Here is a 24,884-nt window from a genome sequence, read left to right as displayed (position 1 = left end):
TTTTTCTCTCTGAAAGATGCTATTTTTGTATCTTCTAAAAGACAACCTGGGAACAGCTGTAGTTTAACATAATAAATAAAGCTGCTATGAATTTGACAGCTAAGTGAAAAAAAATGTGAAAGAGTCAGAAAGAACCTTTGAAATGATTCTCATTAATCCTACATATTTGGCTGAAATCTTTGCCTAGGATATGCCTGCAGGCGTAAGAGACGGAATCTCCTGAAGAATTTTAAACGGGGTGATTTATTTTTTTTTTCTTTTAGTAACAAAACAGGTTTAATTTGGATAGCAACATGAAGAACCACAATATTTTTAAAAACTCAATCCCTCAGATTAAAGCACTCCATACAATTGACTTTCAGAATTTACTTAACAGAAATAGTTTTATTAAAAACGAAACAAAAACCACAACCCCCATCCTGGAGGGCATTTACAGCAGCTTTTTAATTGCATAGGTAATATTATAAGAGCTTTGATAGCCCTCAATGAAAGGGTCAGACATCAAATTTCCTGATGCAGTATGCAACTGCACTCCTTTGTAAGTTACTGAGCTCTACGCTAGAAATTTGATGGTCTTGATTGTTTTTATGGAAGTCTTCAGGAAGCTCAAGGGACATGCTCTGCTACAGCATATATGCAGACAAAGTAACGACAGTCATGCTCAGCAAGAGCCAGAGCAACATAAATGCCCAATCCCATCTCTTTGATGGAGAACATAAAAATGCAGAAGTATGGCTTCAGTTACCCATTGTATTTGGTATTTCTCTGACACGCTGGGGTGTTAGCTGACGAACACTTCTAGCCTATTCCTTGATTAACTCTAAAGGCTGCAGCTGCATATCATCATTTTTATGGGAGTGGGGAAAGGGGCAAGGAGAAGCGTGCCTAGGTCTTGGCTCCTTCAACAGAAGGTGTGGTTCCCCCAGGGTGAGTACAGGATCTTCTCTTAAAAGTCTCATTTGGAGAAACATTTGGAAAAACAGTGATGACATTTTAGGATGGCTGAGGCAAGATACCTGAAAAACATCAGCAAAGAAAACTGTAAGAGGCAGTGACTTGCCTGTTACTGGCTCACTGCTTTACTCTTCAAGCAGCATTCCTTGTGAAGCTGTGAAGTCCTAGCTCTTACATCTTATTAAGAGGGTAAACACTAACAAAGCAATTCTACCTGAATTCTTTGGCAGTTCTTGAATCATACAGCAGAAGTCATTCCTGCATACTATGACATTTAGTAACAGTGTAACAGGAGAACTAAACCTACCATTAAGATGGAAGTATTAGAACATTTTCCAGCTTTATTACTGGAAACTGTAACTTTGGATTAAACTATTACTCTTCAGAGTTTTCATCTGTAACTGTAGAAAACTGCAAGTAAATACAACTTTTGTTTTGCTGGCTGAGTCCATGTCCATATCCATACTTGTATACTACTAAAGATTCACAGCTATGAAAAAAATCAAGTCCAAGGGAGTCTTCTATAAAACATACCATTATGTTATTTACATTTTCCTCCCAAAAAGAAAACAAGTTTTTAGAAGTTTTAGAAAGAATTTAGTTTCAGGGAATACTTCAGAATATTAGATGTTCTAGTCTAATGCCCTAAAAGTAACATAACACCCAAATTATACCGAATTTGGTGCCACCGAAACAAAACCAAAACATTTCATACAAGTGAAGATCGAAGGCAAACCATCATTTACAGAGAAACGTCATATGGAGTATGCCCTGCATACTACTTTCCATTTTCTTCACTAACTTTCGTGGTCTCTCCTCTACAGTGAGGCAGCATTCATCTATTTCGGCGTGATGTCGTGGCGCTTTGGAATGGATCATCCTGCAATTTGTAAACAGACAGGCATTACTAGAACTAGCATGGATTCCAAGTCATAAAAAGCAAAGTTATCTTTAGATTAAACTAGAAAGCCAGGTCACTTTATTTCATGTTTTCTGACAAACTTGTTTTTATTGTTTTTGATATCAAGGAGATTATCTATCAATTTAAATGTCTAAGACACAAACGTGCAGAAAATAGAAACTGAGCTTAAGTCAGTGTGGTCAGAGTGGTTGCTCTGAAATGCAGATGTAACCTAGAAAAGCGTTATTGTTCTGAGCAGCATATACTTCAGTCAAGTTTTATCCATGCACATATCAGACATCATGGTTTACTGACGTTTGCGTGAATCAAAAATAAAATTTCTTCTTGCATGTTCAAGCAAACATAATTGCATATTTCAGGTACAAGGAGAAGAGACAGCAGAGCAGAGAGAAGAATAAGAATACATCATCTCTGAAGTGGTCACTGACATTGTTAAGGGTGTGAACCTGACTGTACGTGACGGTCTGCTGTCTATGATAACACACTGCTTGACAGCATAATGTGTGTTCAGTGCACAACTGTGAATAGATGTTGTACTCATTTACTTATGAAAAAAACACTCTTCCTAGCAGTACAAATACATACTGCAAGAACAGATTTTTTAAACCTGAAGACAGTAGGGTTTGTTTGTCTTTTTTTGAAGTGTATTTTGATAATGTGCAACAAGAAAGCAGTTAAGAGCCCTGAAAAACAGCCATTTTTAAATGCAAAAAAAACCATGAAAGTCTTCCTTTTTAAAAGAGTAAAATAAAACAAATGAAAGGACAAAGCCATGTACTAGAAGAGATTACAACTACTTCTTCCCCAGTCAGTCTAACTTATTGAAGACATTTCAGGAGTGACAATTAACTGATGAAGAACTGAAGGCAAAAAAAGGCTAGATATTTTCCTGGGGTCCCTTTTAGCCTTATTTTTGATGATTATGTATATATTTAATTAAAGCGGGTAATAATAATCTAGTCCTGATAGGAAAAAATAAATATAATAATTTTACTTGGAAATGTTTTGTTTAAACGGCTTCAAAAAAATAAGCTATAGAAATTCAGATAGATACACATGCAAAAAGGCCACTATATACCATACCTCATCTGACTCAAAATCAACTCCTCTTGATGTTGTTTGGCTTTGTGAACCTCTTTTACTAAATGAAGATGTAGTTGAGAACCTTGAAACATATAAACACAAAAAAAATTATCAGCATGTTCTCAAATAGCAGACATTTTTAATACATTTCCCTTCAACTTAGATTTGGACCATCAATACAGAGTTTAATACTGAACAGAAAAAATAATGCGCAGAACGATTCAAATTCTCAAACTTCCATACAAATTCTGATACTTTTACCTAGCTTACTTCAGTCGGTAGACCAACTTATTGTTATATGAAGATCACCCACATTAATAGGCAAAAACAATAAATTCTTTAAGTAATGTTATGAATTAAAAAAAAATAATCTATTTCTTCAGGTACTGTATCAGATCCCTGAATTCTGTCAATTACCAACAAGAAAAAAGGCAGTCATGGTAGCACTGACCAAATAAACACACGAACCTTTGATTTACTTTGGAAGAAGGAGTGATATGAATGTCTTCTAGATCTGAGTCATCATCTATAATATCCTGAAAAACAGATACCATTTTTAAAGCTTTTTCATAGAACTTATTCAAAAACATAGTTACATAATTCTGTAGTACAATCACGTAACTATATAGTTTAATTTTTTAGAAAAAGTTACTACTTAATTATAATATACACTTGAGAGGGCTTCAGAGTAAAACTATATAACGTGCAAACAAACATTTGATATTGCAAAAAAACCAAAACCACTCACTTATATACTCTCTGTACCTTAGGCTATGGTCAGAAGTAGAACATGGTCTTTGTATTTCTCAAATAGACCCTGCACCTAAAGAAGGGTCTACAAACTAGCATGCAGAACTTTGCAGCTGGAACCAATAGCTTGGGAACATCTACTGGGCTGGGCTAACATTTTGGCCATGTATTTATTTTTCAAATGGGAAGAGAGCAAAAGGCAGTAGTTGGGTAGCTTCACTCCTGCAAGATGCTTCTTACCTCAGAGAAAGATTTAGATGAATTCTGGAAGGGCTCTGTTTTCAAAGACTTAAAGGCTAGAATAAAATAAATGTAGTATTTTCAAAGTGCTTATGTAATAAAATGCAACGTTACATCATTATTTTCATTAAAGAAAACCTGCTCAGTGTTTGTTTCCTCTGAAGGGGAAAAAAAAGTCACAAAAATAAAACAAGCAAACAAACCCCAAACCAAAACAACCAAAGGTCCTTGGCAGATAAAGTGTAAGTTAGGTCCTGGCTAGAGTCCGACAGCCCAGATCTAACCCTCTGTGCAGCTGCAGGTGCTTCCCAGTCTGCCTGAAAAAGTATCGGTAGCATTTGTTATGACAAAAAGAATATGTTACTGTTATTGGGATTCCTCTTTGTCTAACATTTAGTTCACACGTTAACACATCTGCTAAAGCTGATTTACGTGCGGTATTTCGGGTCATTTGCTGAGAGTCTGATTAATTTAAACATAAATTTTGCATACACCTTTGGGTATTTTGTGTGGGATTCATGTACGGATTTAAGAGCAGTATTTTTTTTTCCTATAATACCCAGACTACCTACGACGTTTCCTCAGAGCCTGCCCTCTGTAGCAAGGAAGGGCTGCTCTCACATATGTGGCTTAAACTGCAGGTATGTTATTCTTCCCTACTACAAACTGGTGTTTCTAAAACCTGCTACAAGAGAAGACTAAACGCATTTTTCTTAAAGCTTACTGAACTTGTAAACATCAGTCAAGTTTAAGCTTTTTAACTACTGAAAATATTCTGCATAGAAAGGATGATTTAAGTCACATTCTTTCCGTGTTTATTCCTTTAAAAAAAATGCATACAGTACACAGAAAGATGTTGCCTATTCCCAAATGCAGTCAGATATTCCCAGCACATTTCATTTTACCGCCAGCGACAGCAGGACCTAACTACTCTTTTCTTTCTCTCACCACCGTTAGTTATCTTATTTCATTAGAAACAAAAATAATCTCTCCCAACTGAATTGGACTCAGAGAAATAAAGACAATTAAGGCACTTCACCATTAAACACCTTCAATTACAATATGAGAGCAGATCAGAGTAATGGGCAGAACACAGGCCTACCATCCATGATCGACTTATTCTTGGCAGGGACAGACTTGTAGGTTCTGCTGCTAGTAGCTGACTCTTGGCTAGTGTTTCCTGGAGGAACAATGAACAACATGCAAACCTGTTCAGTGCTCTTTCCCCCCGCCCCCCCCCAAAGTTTTTTCCCCCTTCCTGTGTGATGTAATATTTATATTAAATATTTATATTTAATAGGCTGCCATAACGGAAGTACTGCTATCACCGTAAAATACACAATCACACATAGCCAAGGAGCTCTTTAATTCATCTTCCTTAGGAAACACACCCCATTTTTTCAATCACCAGCAATAATAAAGTCTCTTGTAAGCTGTATTAAGATAGAGACAATCTGTACCTCCTCGCTATTCTGATCAAACGCATAATGTTGCATTTTATTAGCAGCAACAAAGATCTATCCGTGCACTTCATAGCACAGACCTCGCAATAATGGATCTCTTATGAGTCTACCATGTTTCCATAGCTGCAAAGAAAGATAATTTTAGTTTAATCACACTGTGAAAAAGTCACAACTTAGGCCTTGGAAGGCAGTCAACTGTGTGTCACACGGTACCAAAAATATTTGAGAATTTTATTTTTCCAATAGGCGTTCTTAAGCAACAGACGAGTCCCCTTTTAAGGAAAAAAAAAAAAGTCAGCAACGACAATGCAAAGAATTTTTTCTTACCTCTTCCCCTTCGAGACGAGCCTCTTACTGTTGAATTTTGTCCTCTTGCACCTCTTGCCCTACCTCTCCCCCGACCCCTTCCTCGAGTCACTGTTGCAGGAAGGTCATCATCTGAATCACCAGAGGCCTTCGCCCCTGTATCCATGAGCTCTTCATCACTGGAGGCTGACACAAGAACTGCGTCTTCAGATCTGTGAGCTCTAGCCCTGGTCATTGCCTGAAATGCAACAGTAAGTGCTGGAGGAAAAAGAATCCTCAGTGATAAAATGCATCGCTGTTTATCACAGCTAGGATTCAACAACTGAGGCGTAGAAGACCCAAATCCACAGCTTTATGGGAGGCAAGGAAATCTCTCAAAACGCCAGAGAAGTATTTATTCTGTTTAACTTAGATGTGTAGCTCTTAGCTGTGGAGCTCGTTAATGTGGTTGTTCACCAAACTCCACACGGTCAGCAGTTTGGTGAGCAATCTGCCATCCTATATTGGTTACGTACACCTTCGATAACACCCTCTGGACTCCACTGAAGACAGTGGGTGCTTAGACAACTGCTTCCCATGAAGATATCTGAGATTAGCAGAGCTGAACCTCACCACAGGCGTTCTTTTGCTCAAAAATTTCACTCTAGTCCCACAGAGCTTACAAAAACAAGGGAGCACCAGTGCTGTCAGTGGTTGGGAACCCTTTGCAAAGACATACGACATCTAGATACCAATCTCAGGGATATCTACGATCTGGCTTGCTGATAAGGACAATTGTACCACCAGGTTCACCAATAGTACCAACTTCTTCTGTTAAGATCACTCCTATCCACATCTCTACTGGTGATGGGATCACAGTTTAAGCTGACAGAGCTCTGAAGGTCAGCCACCAAGTTCAAAGCAAGGGCAACTGAACCTTCAGCTTCACAAATTTTGACAAGAAAAGGGATTTCAAAGGCCAAATTGAGCAGTAGCTTGGGCACATATTATACAAAGGATGATTTTGAGAAAACTTCTCATCTGCCCTAAGCAGACAGACACTTTTGGGCATGGTTGATGTCAGTCACTTCATTCATATGCAAAAGTCACTACCCCATTCTTCAATCTAAGTCCAAAACTCAAAGGAGTTACCTCACGAACTTCCTCATCCTCCTCTTCGGCGTTTTTTCTTCTACACTCCCTAAATTTTCGCACCTGAATAAAGGAAAGTTCCCATCAAAATAACAGTTCATTTCACACAATAACCAAAACACAGTACGTCTTGATCTCTGAATTAAAGTCAACCTCACGTGAAAGAGGAAGAGTACAATAACTGAATAGTTTGTTTAGAGCCTTTTCACACTAACTACGTTATAGGTGATGCTACAGTTTAAGAATCTCACATTCTGTTAGTAACTCTCCTGTAACTACACCACTGGAAAGAAGAAAGTTGGCACATGAGATACCACGTTCAGGAGAAGCACAGTAACTAGACAGTAAGGGACAGTGAAATATGAATACCTGTAAAGACACGGCAGAGATGAAGAAGCAAGTTCAAAAACAATGATATCAGGAAGAGAAACACTGATGTATGTACAGCTAAGACAGTTTGACTTGTCAAGTACAGAAAAGTTGAAAGAAATACAAAAAATGGATGAGATTGTATACTGGTTTTTGCTGGGGTAGAGTTAATTTTATTTATATTATGGTGCTATGTTTTTGATTTCTGATGAAAACAGTGTTGATAACACACCCATGTTTTAGTTATTGCTGAACAGTGCTTACACACAATCAAGGTCTTTTTTGCTTTTCTTGCTGCCCTGCCAGTGGGGAGGCTGGGGGTGCACAAGAAGATGGGAGAGGACACAGCCAGGAGCTGACCCAAACTGACCAAAGGGATTCCCATGCCATGATACTGTGCTCAACGATAAAAGCCGAGCAGAAAAAAAGAAAAAAAAAAAAAAAGAAGGGATGTTTGGAGTTCCAGTGTTTGTCTTCCCAAGTAACCATTAGACATGATAAAGTCCTGCACACCCAGAACTGGCTAAACACCTGCCTGCTGACGGGAAGCAGTGAACGAATTATTTATCTTGCTTCATTTGCACATGCAGCTTTTGCTTTACCTATTCATCTGTCTTTATCTCAACCCTAGAGTTATCTGACTTTTACCTTTCCAATTCTCTTCCCATCCCAGAGAAGGGAAGAGAGTGAGCAGCTGTGTGGTCCCTAACTGCCTGCCGGAGATAACTCACAACAGAGGGAAAGAAGATATTAGATCAGAAGACAAAAACCAAAAACAAATAAAAAAAACAACACAAAGGTGGCATCAAAAACCTACAGGTGCTGACTACTGTCTCTAGACCCCTCATGAATTAAAGCAACCAGCTAGAGACCAGGTGGGCAGAACATTTCTCCCCTCAGTTCCCCACCAAATTATTGGTGCAAACACAGTGCAAAGTTATACTACGCAGTGACCTGTCCTACCCTGCTTGAATATTAGCTTACAAGGAAATTCCACAAGTTGCCAGAGAAGTTTATTAAGGGTTACTAGCTACACAGACACCAGGTCTGGCTCTGAGAGACCACAAGCTGCAAGCAGTTAGAAACCAGCAAAGCACCTGAAGTGTAAGTTTCCTTTACGTTTGTGCTGTTTGTGTACTTTCTCCCAGACAATATGAAAAACTAAGAACAGATTAAATCTACTCTCTTTCCTCACACTAGAGATAAGCGGTCAGTGTAGCCCCAGCCCTTCAAGAAATGAAGGAATTGATTTATGTTTTCCTTTTTCATGTACCACTGCTTACTATAGCAGTGAAATACCACGTACGAGTAAGTGCTTGCACACAGCCAGAGAGCAAGTTCTACGTACATTAGCGACGTATGTTTTTTTTATTCACGCATGCACAAATAAAGCGAGACTCAGTATAAGGACACCATAAAACACACTTTTAACACAAGCTTTTAAAATACGCATCTGAAATTTTACCATACTCATTCCAGAAAATGACAAGAGGCAAGTGTCACACGTGCCCTTCACCCAGGCAAAGCTATTAAACCAGCTTTGTGCACCAACTTCTCTACCATCTGTCTTGATCTCTTTTCCAAAGAGTTAAAAGTAACAGAATATTACCTCCTCATCTATTTTTTCTTCCACTGCATCAATGTGACGCTCCTTAAGAAACCTCTGTGTTTTTTCTAGTTGAAATTTCACAAGCTCTTCTATAGCATCTTTCTCCTCTTTGTCCACAAACTCCTGCACTGCTTCTCCCATTCCTCTTTCCGTTAGAAGTGAAAGCTGTACTTTCTTTATAAAAGGGGAAAACAGTTTGTTAAGTATCTGCCAAAGAACGTGAGAAATATTCCTGTTGTTCCAACTAAATAGTACATCTGGTTGGTTTCAAAACAAGTAACCTGTATTTAAGATTTCAATCAGAAAATAGCACAGCAATAAGCAAACATTACTCCTCCTAATATCGTTACAATTCTTTTGTTACTAGCGTGTTACACCTAACTTAGCAGAGTATTTTTCAGATTAGTCAGACAAAACATTTCATAAACAGTAAAGAAATGATGATGCTAGTCATACCCAAAATAATGTCTGAAATGTATTACTGAGAAAGAAGCTAATCTATTTTTTCCTAGTCCAACCCTCTTTTCTAAACTAAACTAAGACAGACTTGCAAAGACATAAAAAGCTATTAAAAACAGGCACTGAATTATTACAAATGTTAAATTACTTAGCTTTACTGTAACGTTTTAAGAGTAAAAATTGGCAGTTACAGAGCTGGGCAAATTATTACAAAGCATTAAGAGCTTTAAGCAGAAGTCTACTCTATTGAAATCAAGTTCTGTAAATACCAATAGTTCTCACTCGTTCATCAAGACATATTTATCAAAATACTCTATATCGAGGCATTACCAGAGACACTAATTAGTAAAAGTAACAGAAGCTACTAGTGGTGTTTCAAAGCTGCTCTCTTCTCTACATTTCCTCCCCCGTACAGTAAGAGGAGACATTCTGGAAAGAAACCCCGTATGGATAGCGATGTTGAAATAGCAGGTTTTTTTGTCTGTTAGATAATTTCTTGGTAATAAGCATTATATACGCTTCTTAATGATGTTTGATCCTTCCACATGTCCTTTAGGAATTGTATTGTCAGTCGCATCAGAAGTGTAAAACCCTCCCTGAAATAATGCTTAACAGGGGAATAAATTTTAAAGCTATTATAAAATAAGTTTACAAAATAGTAACGCAAGTGTCTCAAAAGAGACTGACTGTAATGATGCAGAATGTTAACGTTGACTTTCAGCAATTAAAGTTTCTTCAGTAGGTGGTGTGTTTTTCCCCCTCCTTCAGGAGAAAAAAAAAAAAAATCTTAATTCCCAGGCCTTGACTTACCAGCATCGGTGGAACTGAACAGTTTCCCACATGTCCGATATTTTTGGTTTAACATATTGTGAACATCCATCTACAGCTCTGTGCCACCTCAGGGTGCAAGGACTCGTTTGTTTCCCTAACCAGACAAGATCAGGTGCCTACAAAGCCTGAAGCACAAGCTATCCTAACACAAAGTTTAAGACCCCTAAAATCACACTGGGGCAACAAATACTTCACCCCCACCTTCCTTCATAACCAATGTTAACTTAAAATGTATTATTCCCCTACTGCAAGCCTTCCTGGAACACTGGTGGATTCTTTCAAGTCTTTATAGGTGCTGAATGGTGTAAAGAGGGACAATTTTTGGGAGGCAAATACATTAAAATCAAACTTATTTTTCACAGATACAAAAACCGTACCCTGTGTTTGACCCTGCTTCTCCTCCCCATGGGATTTAGGGATGGCTTACATTCGAAATAGCACCTACTTCTGCACTACTCACCCTGGGTTACGTTCCCTATCATATTCAAAAGGCAAGTAGCCCTTCCAGGGCATAATTTACGCAGTCCTAATAAAGGCCCGTAATGTATGTTTAACATTAGGCATGATGATATAAACCTGGGGATCTTTACCTCAGGAACCCTTCTGTATTCTAATAACCTTCTATAAAGCACGTTCTGAAGTAGCTTCTGAAAGTTATGCTTTATCATTCAGATCAAGCATTTGGGTGGCTGACTCACTGATTATTATTTTTTTACCTCTGAGACTTTGCAGCCCTGCAGACAGAAATAAGGAATAAATCAGGTTTAACGAAAGAGTGGGAAGAAAGCAAACTATCAGGTGCTTTCTTTGTCCTCCCTGCTCTGCTTTAATGTCGAACTGCACTACGCCTGAGGATGCAAATAGACTGCAACGTAAGAAATCATTCCAAGTTGGTAAAAGTAACTGGTATGGCCTCAGAATCACCCCACAGTAAATTAAAGTAGCTTCTCAGAGCATGCTGCCTCACGCCTTCCTCCTGTAACAACAGGAGGCATCCGTTAGTGCAGCGCAGGCACTGCAAGTAACATGAAGAGTCACCACGATGTTATCAAAACAGCGATGTTATCAAAACAGCGTTACGTTCACATATCCTACACCCTTTGTACACAACAATTACTTGTTAACCTAAAGCATATACTTTACCCAGCAATACACATACAGTTATATAGGAAATTCATAAAAGGTGTAAGGATACCTTCTCTGCTGTCTGAAAATACTGCTTTACGAGGTCTTCCACTCTCAGCGTCATCCCCTCAGAAACAGGTCTGCTGACCAGGTCTCCAAAATTGATACTGCTTCCTAAAACAGGAAAGCATAGTGACACTGTTAGCCATCGTTTACGTAGGAGTTTCCAGCTTGTATTTATTATCCCAATGAAAGTAATAGGAAAAAAGATTAATACAGGCCTCTAAGAACCGTGGTCCCTTTTATATGTAAAGGCTTATTATTCAAACAGTACACTATTCTATGCAAACAGGTAACCTTAACAGATACAACAGTTGTACAAGACAACTACATCTCTAGTAGTTACAAAAGGTAAATGTCTGGAATTAGAAGCTAAGCACTACATCCTGAAGGTTATTATGAGTGAACTCTGGAAGATCAGGACAGAAAGAGAATTGAAAATGCATCAAAGCACAAGGGACTTTTTATGAGTAACTCTGTCACTAGAGAAGAAACTGTCCTCCAAAGCCTGCTGGTTGGTTTTGAGTAGAAAAGGTTCACGGCTCAACGAGGGTGCCCTGCACTCCCAGGAAACAAGGTAGGAATAACAGACGAATGACTGTCATAATCAACTGAGGTTACTGTATGCCGTGAAAAGCAGTCTCAAATGACTGCAGCCTGTTTCTAGACATTTGCCACACGCAAGCACTAAATGCAGTTTTGTTAGCCTTGGTATATAAGCAGCATTACAAAAGAAACAATAACAACTTCTGAACTATTAAGTCTAAACATCACCCTGCACTGAACAATAGCGTTATGTACACATGTAAAGGCAATTTTGACTGTTTTATTAGCCACCTATCTTGTAGAAGTTATCAAATAAAGTAACGCAGAGAACCATGGCGTTCTTTCTAAGTTTCCTTCCTGAAGCCGAGATGCACATTAAGCAGGGAAATGAAAATGTATAGATAAAAGATGGTAAGAGACCTATCTTGCATTCTGCAAATGTTGATGAAGTTATTTAACTCGTCAAAAAAAACACAAAGTAAAATAAAACAAGAGCAACACAGCATAATTAAAAAACCTTCACTAAAAGCAGTTTCCATTTATGAGCCATCACGTTTTGAACTTCACAAAACTGACAATGTAAATAAAAACTGTCAGTGGAGTCGGAGTACTTACAATGCACTAATGTGCAATATTAACAGTTCTTTAGATTAGCACAGTATGTTCTTGTGCAAGCTGTACCTTTATTAGTGACTATTACAAATCCACTAATTAGGCAACGTTTATGAACCATTTATTAAAAATTCTAGGCACAGTGAGAAAAGGCACAATAGTAACAGCTATTATTTGTTTTGCAAAAATGCTTGAGTAGAGACATACCTGGAACATGCTGAAAAGCCAAAAGCACCTCAAACACACGACTGATTAGGGCAAACAAAATGCTGCCGTACATTCACGCCACACATCAGATTCTATGATTTGGACTTTTTTAAATATAAAAACAACTCTGAAGCACATCCACCCTATTAGCATTTCAGGCATAAATGAACAAATTAATTATTTACTACGTCAATAAAATTAAGAAAAAAGAACACCACCTACCTTTTTTCCTACAGAGTAGGAAAAAAAACAAAGCCAACCATCTCCTTCTGAGAAGTTCCAGAAGCGAGATGTTTAATTCCTTTCATGGCAATCATCATAGAGTCATGGAATAATTCAGCCTGATATGGGGCTACGGGCAACTCAGTAAGATTTGAGGCCAAAGAGAAATGAATTATTTAGCAGTAACTATCATAAAGATCCCGTGACGAATATCAGAATTTTTAGACAAACCCAGGAATCACTTGGAATAGAACAGAGACACTTGTGCAGTATCTTACCCTTAAATAGGACTATATATCTTTACTCCTCCTGTAACCCATTAGATGGTAGACACCATGGTTTAGTAATGGCTAGGTAATGAAACAATAGAAGAAAAATGAAAATCAAGGAAAGGGAATGATTCCTTCCTTTCAAATTACCATTTTTCGCTTTTTGCTCACGACGTCTGAAGAAGTGTATGATGTCTTTTGGGTTAGCCACCTTATCCACGTACTTCTGGCTAAAACGAAAGATGCTGAATGGCTCAAAGCCACCTGTATAATCGACCTAAGGAAGGATTGAAAGAATTAAAAAAGGAAACAAACAGAAAAAAGAGAAGCCACACAAAGCAAGCAAGCTTGTTATCCTTCAAAGCAAAAATTAAAGTAAAAAAAAATCAGCCTAAAATTAATACTTTATCATGCCATGCAGAATAGCTAATAAAGAGCCCAGATTCATAACTTGTTCCATTTACTATCCTTAAGGAAAGCTTCCATACATTAGGTTAGGAACCAACACAGGACAATATGACTTAAAAAATAATAATCTTGGTCACCTTACTCAGACCAGCAATGAAGTACACTGATGAATAATCTCATTCTTTACCATGCAATGTTGGTTATATCACAGGTTAACAGAGTCAAGGTATTAAAGCAGTTTGTATTTGCCTGTAGACAGTAAGAAATTCTATGTATTTATACAGTAAGCATGATTTTGCTTTGAAACTTTTCACAGTGACTTTTCAAAACAAATCCCAAATGGAACAACGTCTTACTCGTAATCTTATGAGAGGCTTTTCCGGCTGGCGTGGATTTCCTAGGCGTTCTCTTTCTGCGTTATCCAGCATCATTTCAACCTACGAAGCAGAAGGAAGATTTCAGTTCCACTTTACCCTCGTAAAGATGCCTGAACCCTTCAAATATAACTTGCTTATCTTTGAAATACAGCTTAGTCCAGCAGCAACTACATCAGTGACCATTCATACGATTTTACTCTGTAGCCACTATCCTTTGCTTGAGTTCCAGTTCCAGGGAAAAGCAGAAAGAGTCAAATACAGACCTAAGAACTGAGAGCAATCAATAAAACTGCCTTAGTCACTTGGGCCATTTCACACTGCACAGCCCAGCTCCCAGGGTTTAGGTGCATGTATTTACGGTGGTTCCAAAGGGGACATCTAACACTGTCCCATTCTCAGGTAGGACTTTCTGTAGAAAGATGACATGCCCCCCCCCAAAGTGGTTACAGCTTGCTTTACTACGTCATCCTAGTCTGGAGGCCAAAGCTGCAGTGAACGTCATGGAATTGGCCTCTGGTGGAAACACTGCTTAACTCAGTCCCAAATAACATTGGAAAAGAAATAAGGTTTATCTCCCGCTCTTAAAACCTTCCCTGCCCACATGCTGTTATCCATAAACCATTAGCATTACAAGTTACCTTTTCCATGCAGAATGCTTGTATTGCCTGAGTTACTTTAGGATTGTCAGGATTAAAAAGATCTGGATGATCAGCTAGAACAACATCCTCCAGGTAGAAAGTTCGCACTGTTTCTAGAGCAATCTTGTGCATTTTCATTTTTTTCCCTTTAACATGCAGCAAACCGATGTGTCTAGGAACAGAAAGTTCTCTTAAGTTTATATCTTCCAGTACAAAAACCTGTCCTAAATTTATGTTTATTTTACAGGGGCCAAAACTTAAAAGCTATAGCAAGTTCTCAGATATCTACTTCAGGGTTGGCACTGCCAAACTTCAATCCCATTATATTCAGATTGTGTTTGTTCTTTATATAAGCAGATTTATGTATTTATATAAGCAGATATAACAGTTCATGTATTCCAATTTATCTGGGTGTAACCCCTCTTGGATAAGTTACATTTGCTTCAAACGTTAGGTTTAGTTCTAAGTAAACCAAACTTATCCCAGGCACTGATTCAATCTACTTCATTTGTTATGTCACACTGATGTTAATCCACACTGTAACACAAATCCATTTATGCTTAATAAAAGTATTTTTCTTTTTGTATTTCGAAACACAACACACGTAAGGCAAGAGATAAACAACAAAAGAATAAATAAAAACACACACACTTCTTCACAGCTTCTCCAGGGGACAGAGATGTCACCACCGAACTTCCTGGCTGAGAAACATAGAAATTTTGCTGTTCATTTGGGACTGGAGCTATTTTACACTCATGTTCATGACCCCACACAACAAGATTAATAAAGTCATCCAAAAACTGCTCTGGAATGTAGTTGGTGGCTCCATGTTTGCTCCTGTACAAGAAAAGAGAAGAATAATTAGAATGTGTACAGTCATGGGTGAGCACAGGTGGGGAGCGAAGGAGGCGAAAACCAGCGGTGTGACTTAAAGCGATAGAGAAGCTCTAGCAAAAATATCTGACGTACATTTCACATCAGCTACTCTTCAAGGTTTTTTCCTTATGCAATTATTTGAAGTGTCTGGGTAAACAAAAAGGCAACTTACAGATTTAAACCATAAAGTTAGTTAATTTGCACAGGGAAGGTTTTGAGTAGCATTTTTTCTGTTCTGGATGAAGCTCACTCTTTTCTACTTCCCTCATTGGACCTCCCTTTTCTTTTTACTGGCTTGCAAAGCTTTCAGTTATCTTCCACGTGAATGCTTTTATAGCACGACATTTTTTTGGTTTCTTTGTTTGCTTTTTAAATGGTGAGGGGAAAAAAAAGATGAAATACAAAGACATAGGACACACCACCCTCTATCCCTTTCCAGAAGATGGAGGAAACGAAGTAAGAGAGAGCTCCCTTCAGCCTACTGGACAGAGAGCAATACACAGGGTTCCCAGCTCTATTTGTTTACTTCTGCCTCACCATTACTTCCCACATGAGGACTTCAGGAAAATTCATGAAAAATTCTATTAAACAATCTGGAAGAGAACTCTGCCTGCTCCTCCTGACACTGCTGGGAGAAGTGTGCAGGCAGAAAGAACACACACTACCTATCCTCTGTCTGAGACACTGTAAAGGATATGAATGCAAGTGAAGACACAGCACTAATGAAATTATAGTTCAAACAAGCATAGAAAATGGCATAAGAATTTTGCTGCTCTTTCAGCTGTAACATGCAGACTTAAGACTTAATTATACACGTATTACACTACCCACCCTCTCTCTTCCCCCCCAACTATGAGAGTCTGGGAAGCAATTTCCCAAGATCTCCAACTCATTTATTTCAACTCTTTTCCTTGATGACTCTTCTCTAAGAACAGCTGTAAATATTGCTTTTATTGGGGAAAAATCTTTAAGTCAGCTACTCGCAAGAAGCACCAGCCACCATAGCTGGCTTTCCCTACTATGCTTTCCAAAGCAGTTTAATTAAAACAAACAACAAAACCCCACAAAGTTTAGGTCACCCTAATCCATTCAATACTGGTACCTGTTTTGATGAATCACAAACAAGTTAAACCAACTGTCCTCATCTTCCTTTGGTCTCAGCATGGTTACTTGTTTATTGACAAACATACGATACAACCTCTCGTCTGGAATGGCTCCTGTAGTGGACAAAACAATACATCATTGTTGTGTGGTATATGTATGACACAAAAATATATCAACTATCAACTCTTGATAGGTATCAAGAGGTATATATCGACTCTTTATTTTATAGCATTTTAATTAGCCACTCTGTTAAAAAGAGCATAGGGAATACAACTCTGTGGCAAGACCAGATCTTCATTTTTGTGACCTAAGAAGTCTAAGGCATTGTTCTGTTTGAATTCACAATAAAGTATAATTTTTTTATTTTACTAGACAGGCTTCTGAAAGTAAGACATTGTAACATGAAATCTACCTTTAAATAACTGCTAAAAGCAGTTTTGTTAACTACATCAAGTTTAAAGCCTCTTGTCAGTTTTCTGTGCTGAGCACACTATGGGCAGAATTAAAACGTGAGTTTTTTTTTTCTTGTTGATGGAGTAAGTAGTATATTTTGTTGTATGGTGGACTTGAAAACCAGATTCTACCGAGTTCTTAAACATCTGTAGAAATTCTCTAGAAAACAAGAAATAAACCATGAATTCTACAAAGTCTACACTTTCCCACAGAGCAGGAAAAAGAATGCAGCACTTTTGAACTATCTGTCACTGGCTACTTCCTTAACGTTTTTAAGCAAGTAGGGAAAGAAGAGGGAACCAACCCACATCCAGACGTAACTTTTATGACAGACTTCAATAAAATCCCATATGGAGTTTATATCTTTTGTACATGAGCAAGTGCTCTGTAAATCAGAGAGAGTCAAGAGTGTAGAAAATCCTGGAACAAGTTCAAAAAAAAAAATCTCACCAACCTTCTCAAACAGCAACACCTCCACTTTAGAAAGTTGCTGTGTTTCTCAATAGCACTTTTGGGCATAAGAAATTCAATTGATTTTTGAAAACTTTTATACTGTGGCATTAGAACACTCAAGCCCTTAGAACATCAAGCAAACTCTAAAGTATCTCATCAAACACATGGAATCATGGCCAAATAGGACCTAAGATACAACTATAAATGTTGCTTGGAAATTAGTGCTTAAGCATTCATGACTGGACATAAAATACGGGGGAAGTGAAAACCTTAATAGTTAACCTCTCTAAGTGGCCAAATGTAACCTTTCAAAGAGGTGAGGGTAAAGGGGAAGATGAAAGGGAAAATAAGACGGGACAATTTGGAGACGAAAACCCACCACAGAATCTCTTTATAATCTGTAAAAATGGGACCACGAGATCAAGAGGTTAACGTGTTAAAGTCCCAAACTACGGACACAGCTGGCGCAGCTGCATGTCTAAGCAACAACACTCTCACCGAATTGATACACCTTAACTTACTTTTCCTTAGACATCTTGTGTTTGCTGCAGCACAGGATGTTCATCCCAACTTACTTCAGAGCTGTTAAGCTTTGGTAATACACAAACAGTTGAGCCACAGTCTGGCAGAAGAACACTTACCTAAGCCATACAGAGCAATTTTTGTTCCACCCTTGCGCAATAAAATGGGGCTAATATCTATTTTCTCCACAGAAGTTGAACGCCCGAAGTGATTCACCAATCCTGCACAGCTTAAAATATCCAATGCACACAGTGCATCTGCCTGTGGAAAATAGTAAGAAACAAATCTATAGTCTTTCAAGTCTTAGTGAAACAGTCTCAAAAGGGAAAGAGAACATCTTTTCTTAAATATCTTCTGCAGTTGGAAACCCCACCACATATATTACCATTTTTGGTATTCACTGTTACAGAAGCAAAGCCTTCTTCCTTATTACAACTTTTCCCTCATTTTAACAACATGAAATTAAATATTAATTCATTCAGAGAAACAAACAAACAAAAAACAACACAGAAACCCAGCCAGAGTCTCTAGAGTATTACAGAAAATTATCTGGTTAAGCTAACAACTTCATAGTAAGGCTGAAGTTCAAGTTTTGCTGTTATAACGCTCATCTCCACAATACACTGCTATTTGATATAAAACACAGAATTCTTAACTCAGAATATGCTTTCCAAATGTTTTTTGTGCTTAGTTTTAGATGTTTACTTTCAAACAATTATTTCAGTTATTATTAGTTTATCTTCTTCAAAAATAAAAGTTCATGTAATTGAAGACGCGTCTCAGTTGTACACGCAATCAAAGCACAAGTCCAAGCATCAAAATTTCCTTTCCTTAAGAAAAAGGCTTTCAGTCTTCATAGAAATAATTTGTTCTCAAAACTTTCCGAAGGGCTGTCACTTCTTGGTATGTTCCCAATTATCAATGTTTACGGAAACTAAGAAATTTAATATAGTACGTATGGATACCTTAATTTCTTTCGATTCTTTTTAATACCACACTTAAGCTGTTGTCACTAATCAAGAGGACTTCTAAAGAAACACAAAATATTTATGCAGAGTGGAGCAACTGACTAAAACTAACCTGTTCGCCAAGAACTGTATTTCTATAAAAGCCTAAATTTCTACAATACTGGTTTTGTAACACAGCAGTATAACTAGGATAATAATTACCCCTGTTGGATCATCGTGATTGCCATGAATACTAAAAATTGGAATAGAAATGTTGAGATTTCCATCTTGGTAGTTCACCCATGGAAACCTGAACAAAAAGAAGTAAAGTTAAATTGTATCTGCAAATCTGTGTACAGGTAATTCCCAACATTCTCTTCAAATTACTGTCATCACAAATACATGACAGTGGCACAAATGATTACCAAGTGGCTATGTATAAGTTTAAGCTCCACAGCATAAGAAGATTCTTATTCATTGTCTGGAACTTCCTACTAGGAACGTTGTAGAAACATATATATATATATATATATATTTAGACTGAGTTGTGCAGCCTTTATTTACACACAAAGAACTGTTTATTCTAGCACAACACTCCATTTAAGTTGGCTTACTTGCAGGATACAACCTAGTTTTTACTTAAATATATAAATTATTACAACACATTCAGAAGTTTCTCAAAAATATGGTGTACAGTCCTTTACAGACTTAAACAGTGAAAGATGATAGATGAAGCGATCCTAACAACTGCCCCATACAAGCAAGCCTAAAGCTTCAAAGTTTCAGTCACAGAGGAAAAGCATTAAAAAACAAAATCACAACACATTCACCCCATATGAAAACGAAACGCATGGTGTCATGATTTATAGAAAGGGACTTACTTGCTATATTGAAAATTAACTGCCTGATCACTCAAAATCTCAAAGTGAATAGGACGATCACCCATGCAGTATTTCCTCAGGGACTCTAAACAAGAATGTATTGTTTTCCTGGAAGGTTTGTTGTCATGAAAGAGGTCCCCACCTAATAAAACAAAGTCCACCTGTATATAACAAAGAGCTCTATTATTTTAATACAACATTTTGTATTACTTCGAAAGACCTATAAGCAAATCGATTAAATTAATTCTGCTAAGGAGTTCCACATACCTCATACCTGGACTTCTAGATAAAATGAGTCTGTGGCTGTAGATATTGGTATTTAATTTTCTCATGAAACAAACATTATATATATACACAGTTTTCAGAATAATTTAGTTATATATATATATATATATTAGTAGACCATTTATGAAGAGCTATAGGAGAAAACAATGGATGGTGTTTAAAGAAGGCAGCAAAGCGTTTTAATAAGTGTCCCTAGTTTGGCTCCTGAACCTTTCCTTTGATGGGCCTGAGGAATTGCTTTATCTTTTCATTGCTACTGTACCAAGGGGGACGAAACCAGTGCCTCTGTTTGCATTACTTTGAGAGAGTACTAGTTTCAGCTCAGCTTTTGAAACAGCATAGAAAATACAAAAGTCAACATTTCAAATAATTTGACTAAGAAATCTTAGAAGCTTTTCAAGCTCTACATCTGTTTGTATCTGAATGAAGGAATATGCATTTCTTTTAGAAATGTAACTGGTTGCAATAATGTGTTTGATATTAGTAAGGATTACAGCAGAACTAAGCTTTGTGGTTTCTGGCAGGTTGGAATGGGTTTTCCACAGTCTCTCTGCTTTACTTTCTAAAAAGCAATACTTACTTCATTTTTTTGAGCCTGCTCCAAGATTTCATTAAAAGTTACAAACGTGTCATTTCCACGCACTGGGTCCTTCTCCAAGTAGCCAAGATGAATATCAGTAGCAATCAGTATTTTAAAGGTATCTTCATCATCCCTGAATTAAACAGGGGAATTTGTTGGCAGAATACTTCAGAATTTCAACACACTTGATTAAGATAAGCTGTTCTGTCCAAAGTTATTCATTACACAGTAGATTTAGTATAAAATTCTATCAAGATATCCTTCCTGTAACACTCTGAAAACATTTCATTACATTACTTGCCAATGGCACTCGATCAAACAAACTGATTTCAAAACAAGATTATCCTGATCAGTCCGCTTTAGTGAAGGGCTGCTGATATCTAATGAAAAACTAAATCATGGAATCATAGAATCATTAGGGTTGGAAGAGACCTTCAAGATCCAACCATCAAGTCCAACCATCCCCCTACCACCACTATCACCCACTAAACCACGTCCCTCAGCACCACGTCCAACCTTTCCTTGAGCATCCCCAGGGACGGTGACCCCACCACCTCCCTGGGCAACCCGTCCCAATGCCTGACTGCTCTTTCTGAGAAGAAATGTCTCCTCATTTCCAACCCGAACCTCCCCTGGCACAACTTGAGGCCACTCCCTTTAGTCCTAGAGCTAGTTATCTGCGAGAAGAGGCTGATCCCCAGCAACTTTGCAGGTTTTCCGCCTTTAATTTGGGGAATAGACGTTGTATTTCTCCGTTTGCACTGGTAATTATGAAAATACAAAGGATAGTACGATGCTCAGAAGGCCCTGAAGGGAAACGCAAATGCACGTCTGAGCTGTTAACTCATTCCCAGTGCACAAAATCCTTGTTATCCGATGTGAAAGAAGAAGCACACAGAGATAGGAGCTTACTGCGAGCTGAGGGCGCTCATCTTGCTGCCAGCACGCCTCACCACAGGGCTCCGGGCACAGCGCAGCGAGGCAGGGCACAGAGTTCCCTTCTGTTTTCACGGATTCTGTGCAAACCCTGAGGGACGAGAACACAAACGGATTAGAAGGAAGGGCACAGCAAGCTGAATTGGCAACTATTCGGTCTTTTACTTAAAAATAAAAATTAAAAAAGAAAAAAAAAACAAACGCTTGGTCTACCCACTGACGTCCGCCCTCGCCGCCCGCCCCCTCACACGGCCGGGGAGCTGAGGAGAACCGAGGGGAGCCGAGAGGAGCCGAAGGGGGGCCGAAGGGGGCCGAAGGGGGCCGAAGGGGGCCGAAGGGAGCCGAAAGGGGGGGCCGAGGGGAGCCGAACGCGCCCTCACCCTGGGCCTAACGCGGGCCCCGGGCGCCTCGCGCCGTCTCCATGGCGCCGAGCGCCGCTCTCGCGAGACTTCCCGGCTCGCTCTCCGGCGCGATTGGCCGGCCGGGCGTTCAATCACGCCCGCCGGGCCCCCGGAAGGGTTCCCCGCGCAGGTGGGCGCGTAGCCCCGCCCTCGGGGAGGCCGTGCTGGGAGGGGCAGGTGCGCGGGGGAAGCTAAGCAGGGCCGGGCGGGGGGCGAACGTGGATGGGAGACCTGTGGGGCTTGTGCGCTGAGGCAGGCGGTGGTGCTGCGTTCGGGTAGGGACGGGGAAGCCGGGGGGTACCGGGGCGGGCTCCTGCTGGCTCCAACCGAGCCTCCGAGGGGCTGGGGTGGGTGTTGAGGCCCTCCCTGGGCCGCCCCTGGAAGGCTGTGGTGGCCGGGAGGCAGGGCCGGGGCGTGAGGGGCAAATGGCGGCTGCCGGGGTGGTGCTGGGGCGGCGCTGGCTCTGGGGAGAAGCAGGAACTCTGCTTCAAAATAAAGCGTTTCGTCCAAATCTTGTGTTTATAAGGTGTTTGTGGTCTCAGGTAATGAAATATATGCTTAGTCCAGCGCAGTCTGCTGCTGGTATAGTTTCTAGTACTGGATTATGTGGTATTTTGTAGCATGAGTATTAATGGGGAGTTCAACAAATGCATGAATAACTTATTATAAACATTATTATATCTCTGCTCCTTGCAGATGCTGCCTAAAAATGAGTAAAAGCAAACATACTGCTGAAAAGGACGTCGACGAAAGAGACGATGACAGCGATGAGCTAGCTGAGTACACGGAGAGCTTTAACCAGCTGGAGCTGCTGGAAACGCACAGGCACTTGATTCCTGTGGGCACGCAGAGCTGTTGGTCAGGGCAATCGGATGACGAAGATGATGAACAAGAGAGAAGCGAGGAATGGTATGAAATGCAAGAAAAAAAGATGGAAAAAAATCCAGAGAAACTGCTACTCTGGGCAGCTGAAAACAATCGGGTAAGACATTTATTCAGTGTATCACCAACAGGAATATTAACCTGAATAGGCGTCTACAGCTTCTTTAATGAACAAAAACTTCCCTGTATTCTCCTTTATCTGTCTGAACTACCTTGATCCAGGTTTTGCAAGGCACTTTGAAAAGCATCTTGCTTTTTAGTCCACACGCTAAAATATTTCTGGGTAAATTAGCTTTCAGAAGAAACACTTTGATTGTAGTTCAAAGTTAAAATAACAGTGCTGTTTTTAAACTTGTATAAACCAAAACCATGCCAGAATCTTTCTTCAAGGCAAGTAAGCCTTTTAACTGAGGTGGAGAGGGCATATCTGAAACTTTATTTTCTTCAAAGCTGCTTGTACAGAGAATGTGTGGCTGTTTTTCTCTCTCTTTATGGAAAAAATAAAAAACTTCTTATCCCCTAACTTCCAAGAATAAAATGGAGATTCCTGTTAGGTAGCTTGTTACACCCATGTGTGCGTTTATTTTCATTGATTGCCTTTGTTATAGACACAAGATCCACCTGTAGTTTTGTGGAGGCATGTGTTTCTTAGTGATTGGGGAAGTCTAAGGCACTGCAGCTAAATGCCCAAAGCTAGGCGGGGCAAACCATGGTTGTGTGTTTTTGTGCCAGTCTGAGCTGAATATCTGTTTAAGTAACCATAACTGGTTTCATCTTGAAATTTTGTGTTACATAGTCCAGAGGCTGAGAGAAACTGCTTTTTCCTAAAACATCTAAAGTTTGGTAGAACAGCAGAAGCAATACGTCTTGTTTTTAGTTTCATAATAAATTACCCATTTCACTTCAATAGCTGAGTACAGTGAGGAGGCTCCTTTCCGAAAAGCTGGCCCCCATTAATGCTCGTGACGAAGATCAATACACTCCTCTCCATCGAGCTGCCTATAGCGGGCACTTGGACATGGCACGGGAATTGGTTGCCCAAGGGGCAGATGTTCACGCACAGACGGTGGATGGCTGGACGCCCCTGCACAGCGCGTGCAAGTGGAACAACACGAAAGTGGCCTCGTTCTTACTTCAGCAGGGCGCAGACATCAACGCCCAGACAAACGGCTTGCTGACACCGCTGCATATCGCTGCAGGAAACAAAAACAGCAGAGAAACCCTTGAACTTTTGCTGATGAATCGCTATGTGAAAGCAGACTTGAAAAATAATCTGGATGAAACTGCCCTCGACATTGCTAGGAGGACTGATGTATATCACTACCTTTTTGAAATAGTAGAAGACTGCATAAATGCTGTGACCCCTTAAAAGTTGTGGTTAAACTTGTGAACGTGGGTTTTCCTACCTCTTGTCTGTCACGCAGCGGTCTGCATGCTTGTCAGTGGTGGTCTGTCCTTTCGCAACAAGGCTTTCAGTTAAGAAACTTGGGTGTTCTTCAGCCAGGTTACTTTCTGCAAATCAACTCAGTGGTTTCCCTCATACTGTGAAATGTTATTTCTGTTATCAAGGTAGTCAGAAAATCTCAGTGATCTCAGTAGTTTCAGTGAGTCTCTGTTTAATTAGTGCAAATTTGAAGGGAACTTTGTAATTGGTCCAAAACAATGTCAAAGCAAGAGGGAAAACTGGACTATTTATGTGAAAGAATTCAGGCTTGGTTATACAAAATTTATTACAGCTCCAGAGAAAATTATTTTTTCAGAAATTTAATTTTTTTAAAAAATTGCATGGAAGCTCAGTATGAATGTAACTTATTTGGGTGATATACAAAATGCTGTGATCTGTTGTAAGGCCTGTTATAAAATAAAACAGTCAACCCTACATATTTTATTGTCATTTTTAATTGAAAGCTCAATAACCGATGCGATTGCCTGTTCATAAATCAAAAGAATTATTCCCGGGAACTTCAACCGTTTGTGGATGAA

General features: G+C 39.2%; 2 protein-coding genes across 10 annotated transcripts; one reads left to right on the top strand and one right to left on the bottom strand.

Moving 5' to 3' along the window:
- Positions 1–225: 225 nt before the first annotated feature.
- Positions 226–22,087, bottom strand: MRE11 (MRE11 homolog, double strand break repair nuclease). Of its 6 annotated transcripts, none has more exons than XR_005816095.1 (21): positions 21,999–22,087; positions 21,595–21,709; positions 20,683–20,815; positions 19,818–19,978; positions 19,159–19,246; positions 18,109–18,250; positions 16,560–16,674; positions 15,233–15,418; positions 14,582–14,753; positions 13,923–14,003; positions 13,309–13,435; positions 11,313–11,416; positions 8,828–9,001; positions 6,850–6,912; positions 5,740–5,956; positions 5,052–5,129; positions 3,950–4,005; positions 3,428–3,495; positions 2,960–3,041; positions 1,701–1,834; positions 226–1,016 (listed from the first exon to the last, which is right to left on the bottom strand). XR_005816095.1 is itself a non-coding variant. In XM_040544220.1 (21 exons), the coding sequence occupies exons 2-20, from the start codon at positions 21,612–21,614 to the stop codon at positions 1,790–1,792; spliced, it is 2,112 nt and encodes a 703-aa protein (XP_040400154.1). In that variant the 5' UTR covers positions 21,615–21,709; positions 21,999–22,087; the 3' UTR covers positions 226–1,016; positions 1,757–1,789. The 6 variants fall into 6 exon arrangements, 4 of the variants coding, with proteins under 4 accessions (XP_040400154.1, XP_040400155.1, XP_040400156.1 ...); XR_005816096.1 differs by having other exon boundaries at positions 21,836–22,018; XM_040544220.1 differs by having other exon boundaries at positions 1,757–1,834.
- On the top strand, positions 22,025–24,780 carry ANKRD49 (ankyrin repeat domain 49). Of its 4 annotated transcripts, none has more exons than XM_040544224.1 (3): positions 22,025–22,149; positions 22,716–23,001; positions 23,812–24,780. In XM_040544224.1, the coding sequence occupies exons 1-3, from the start codon at positions 22,040–22,042 to the stop codon at positions 24,268–24,270; spliced, it is 855 nt and encodes a 284-aa protein (XP_040400158.1). In that variant the 5' UTR covers positions 22,025–22,039; the 3' UTR covers positions 24,271–24,780. The 4 variants fall into 4 exon arrangements, with proteins under 4 accessions (XP_040400158.1, XP_040400160.1, XP_040400159.1 ...); XM_040544226.1 differs by having other exon boundaries at positions 22,102–22,196; XM_040544225.1 differs by lacking the exon at positions 22,025–22,149 and adding an exon at positions 22,188–22,294.
- The last annotated feature ends 104 nt before the right edge of the window (positions 24,781–24,884 follow it).

The sequence above is a fragment of the Cygnus olor genome, chromosome 1 (genome assembly GCF_009769625.2).
Source record: "Cygnus olor isolate bCygOlo1 chromosome 1, bCygOlo1.pri.v2, whole genome shotgun sequence".
Classification (NCBI taxonomy): domain Eukaryota; kingdom Metazoa; phylum Chordata; class Aves; order Anseriformes; family Anatidae; genus Cygnus; species Cygnus olor.
Note: the sequence above shows the minus strand (reverse complement) of the source record. Positions and strands in the feature narration are given on the sequence as shown.

Excerpts from the sequence above, each read along its gene's own strand:
- MRE11 (XM_040544220.1), bottom strand. The coding sequence starts at position 21,614 with ATGAGCGCCCTCAGCTCGCA. Across the intron at positions 9,002-11,312 it reads ATTTTCAGACAGCAGAGAAG|AAAGTACAGCTTTCACTTCT; the intron begins GTATCCTTACAC and ends CCTTTTATAAAG. Across the intron at positions 3,496-3,949 it reads CATCTAAATCTTTCTCTGAG|GATATTATAGATGATGACTC; the intron begins GTAAGAAGCATC and ends TCTGTTTTTCAG.
- ANKRD49 (XM_040544224.1), top strand. The coding sequence starts at position 22,040 with ATGGCGCCGAGCGCCGCTCTCGCGAGACTTCCCGGCTCGCTCTCCGGC. Across the intron at positions 22,150-22,715 it reads CGGAAGGGTTCCCCGCGCAG|ATGCTGCCTAAAAATGAGTA; the intron begins GTGGGCGCGTAG and ends TGCTCCTTGCAG. Across the intron at positions 23,002-23,811 it reads GGGCAGCTGAAAACAATCGG|CTGAGTACAGTGAGGAGGCT; the intron begins GTAAGACATTTA and ends TCACTTCAATAG.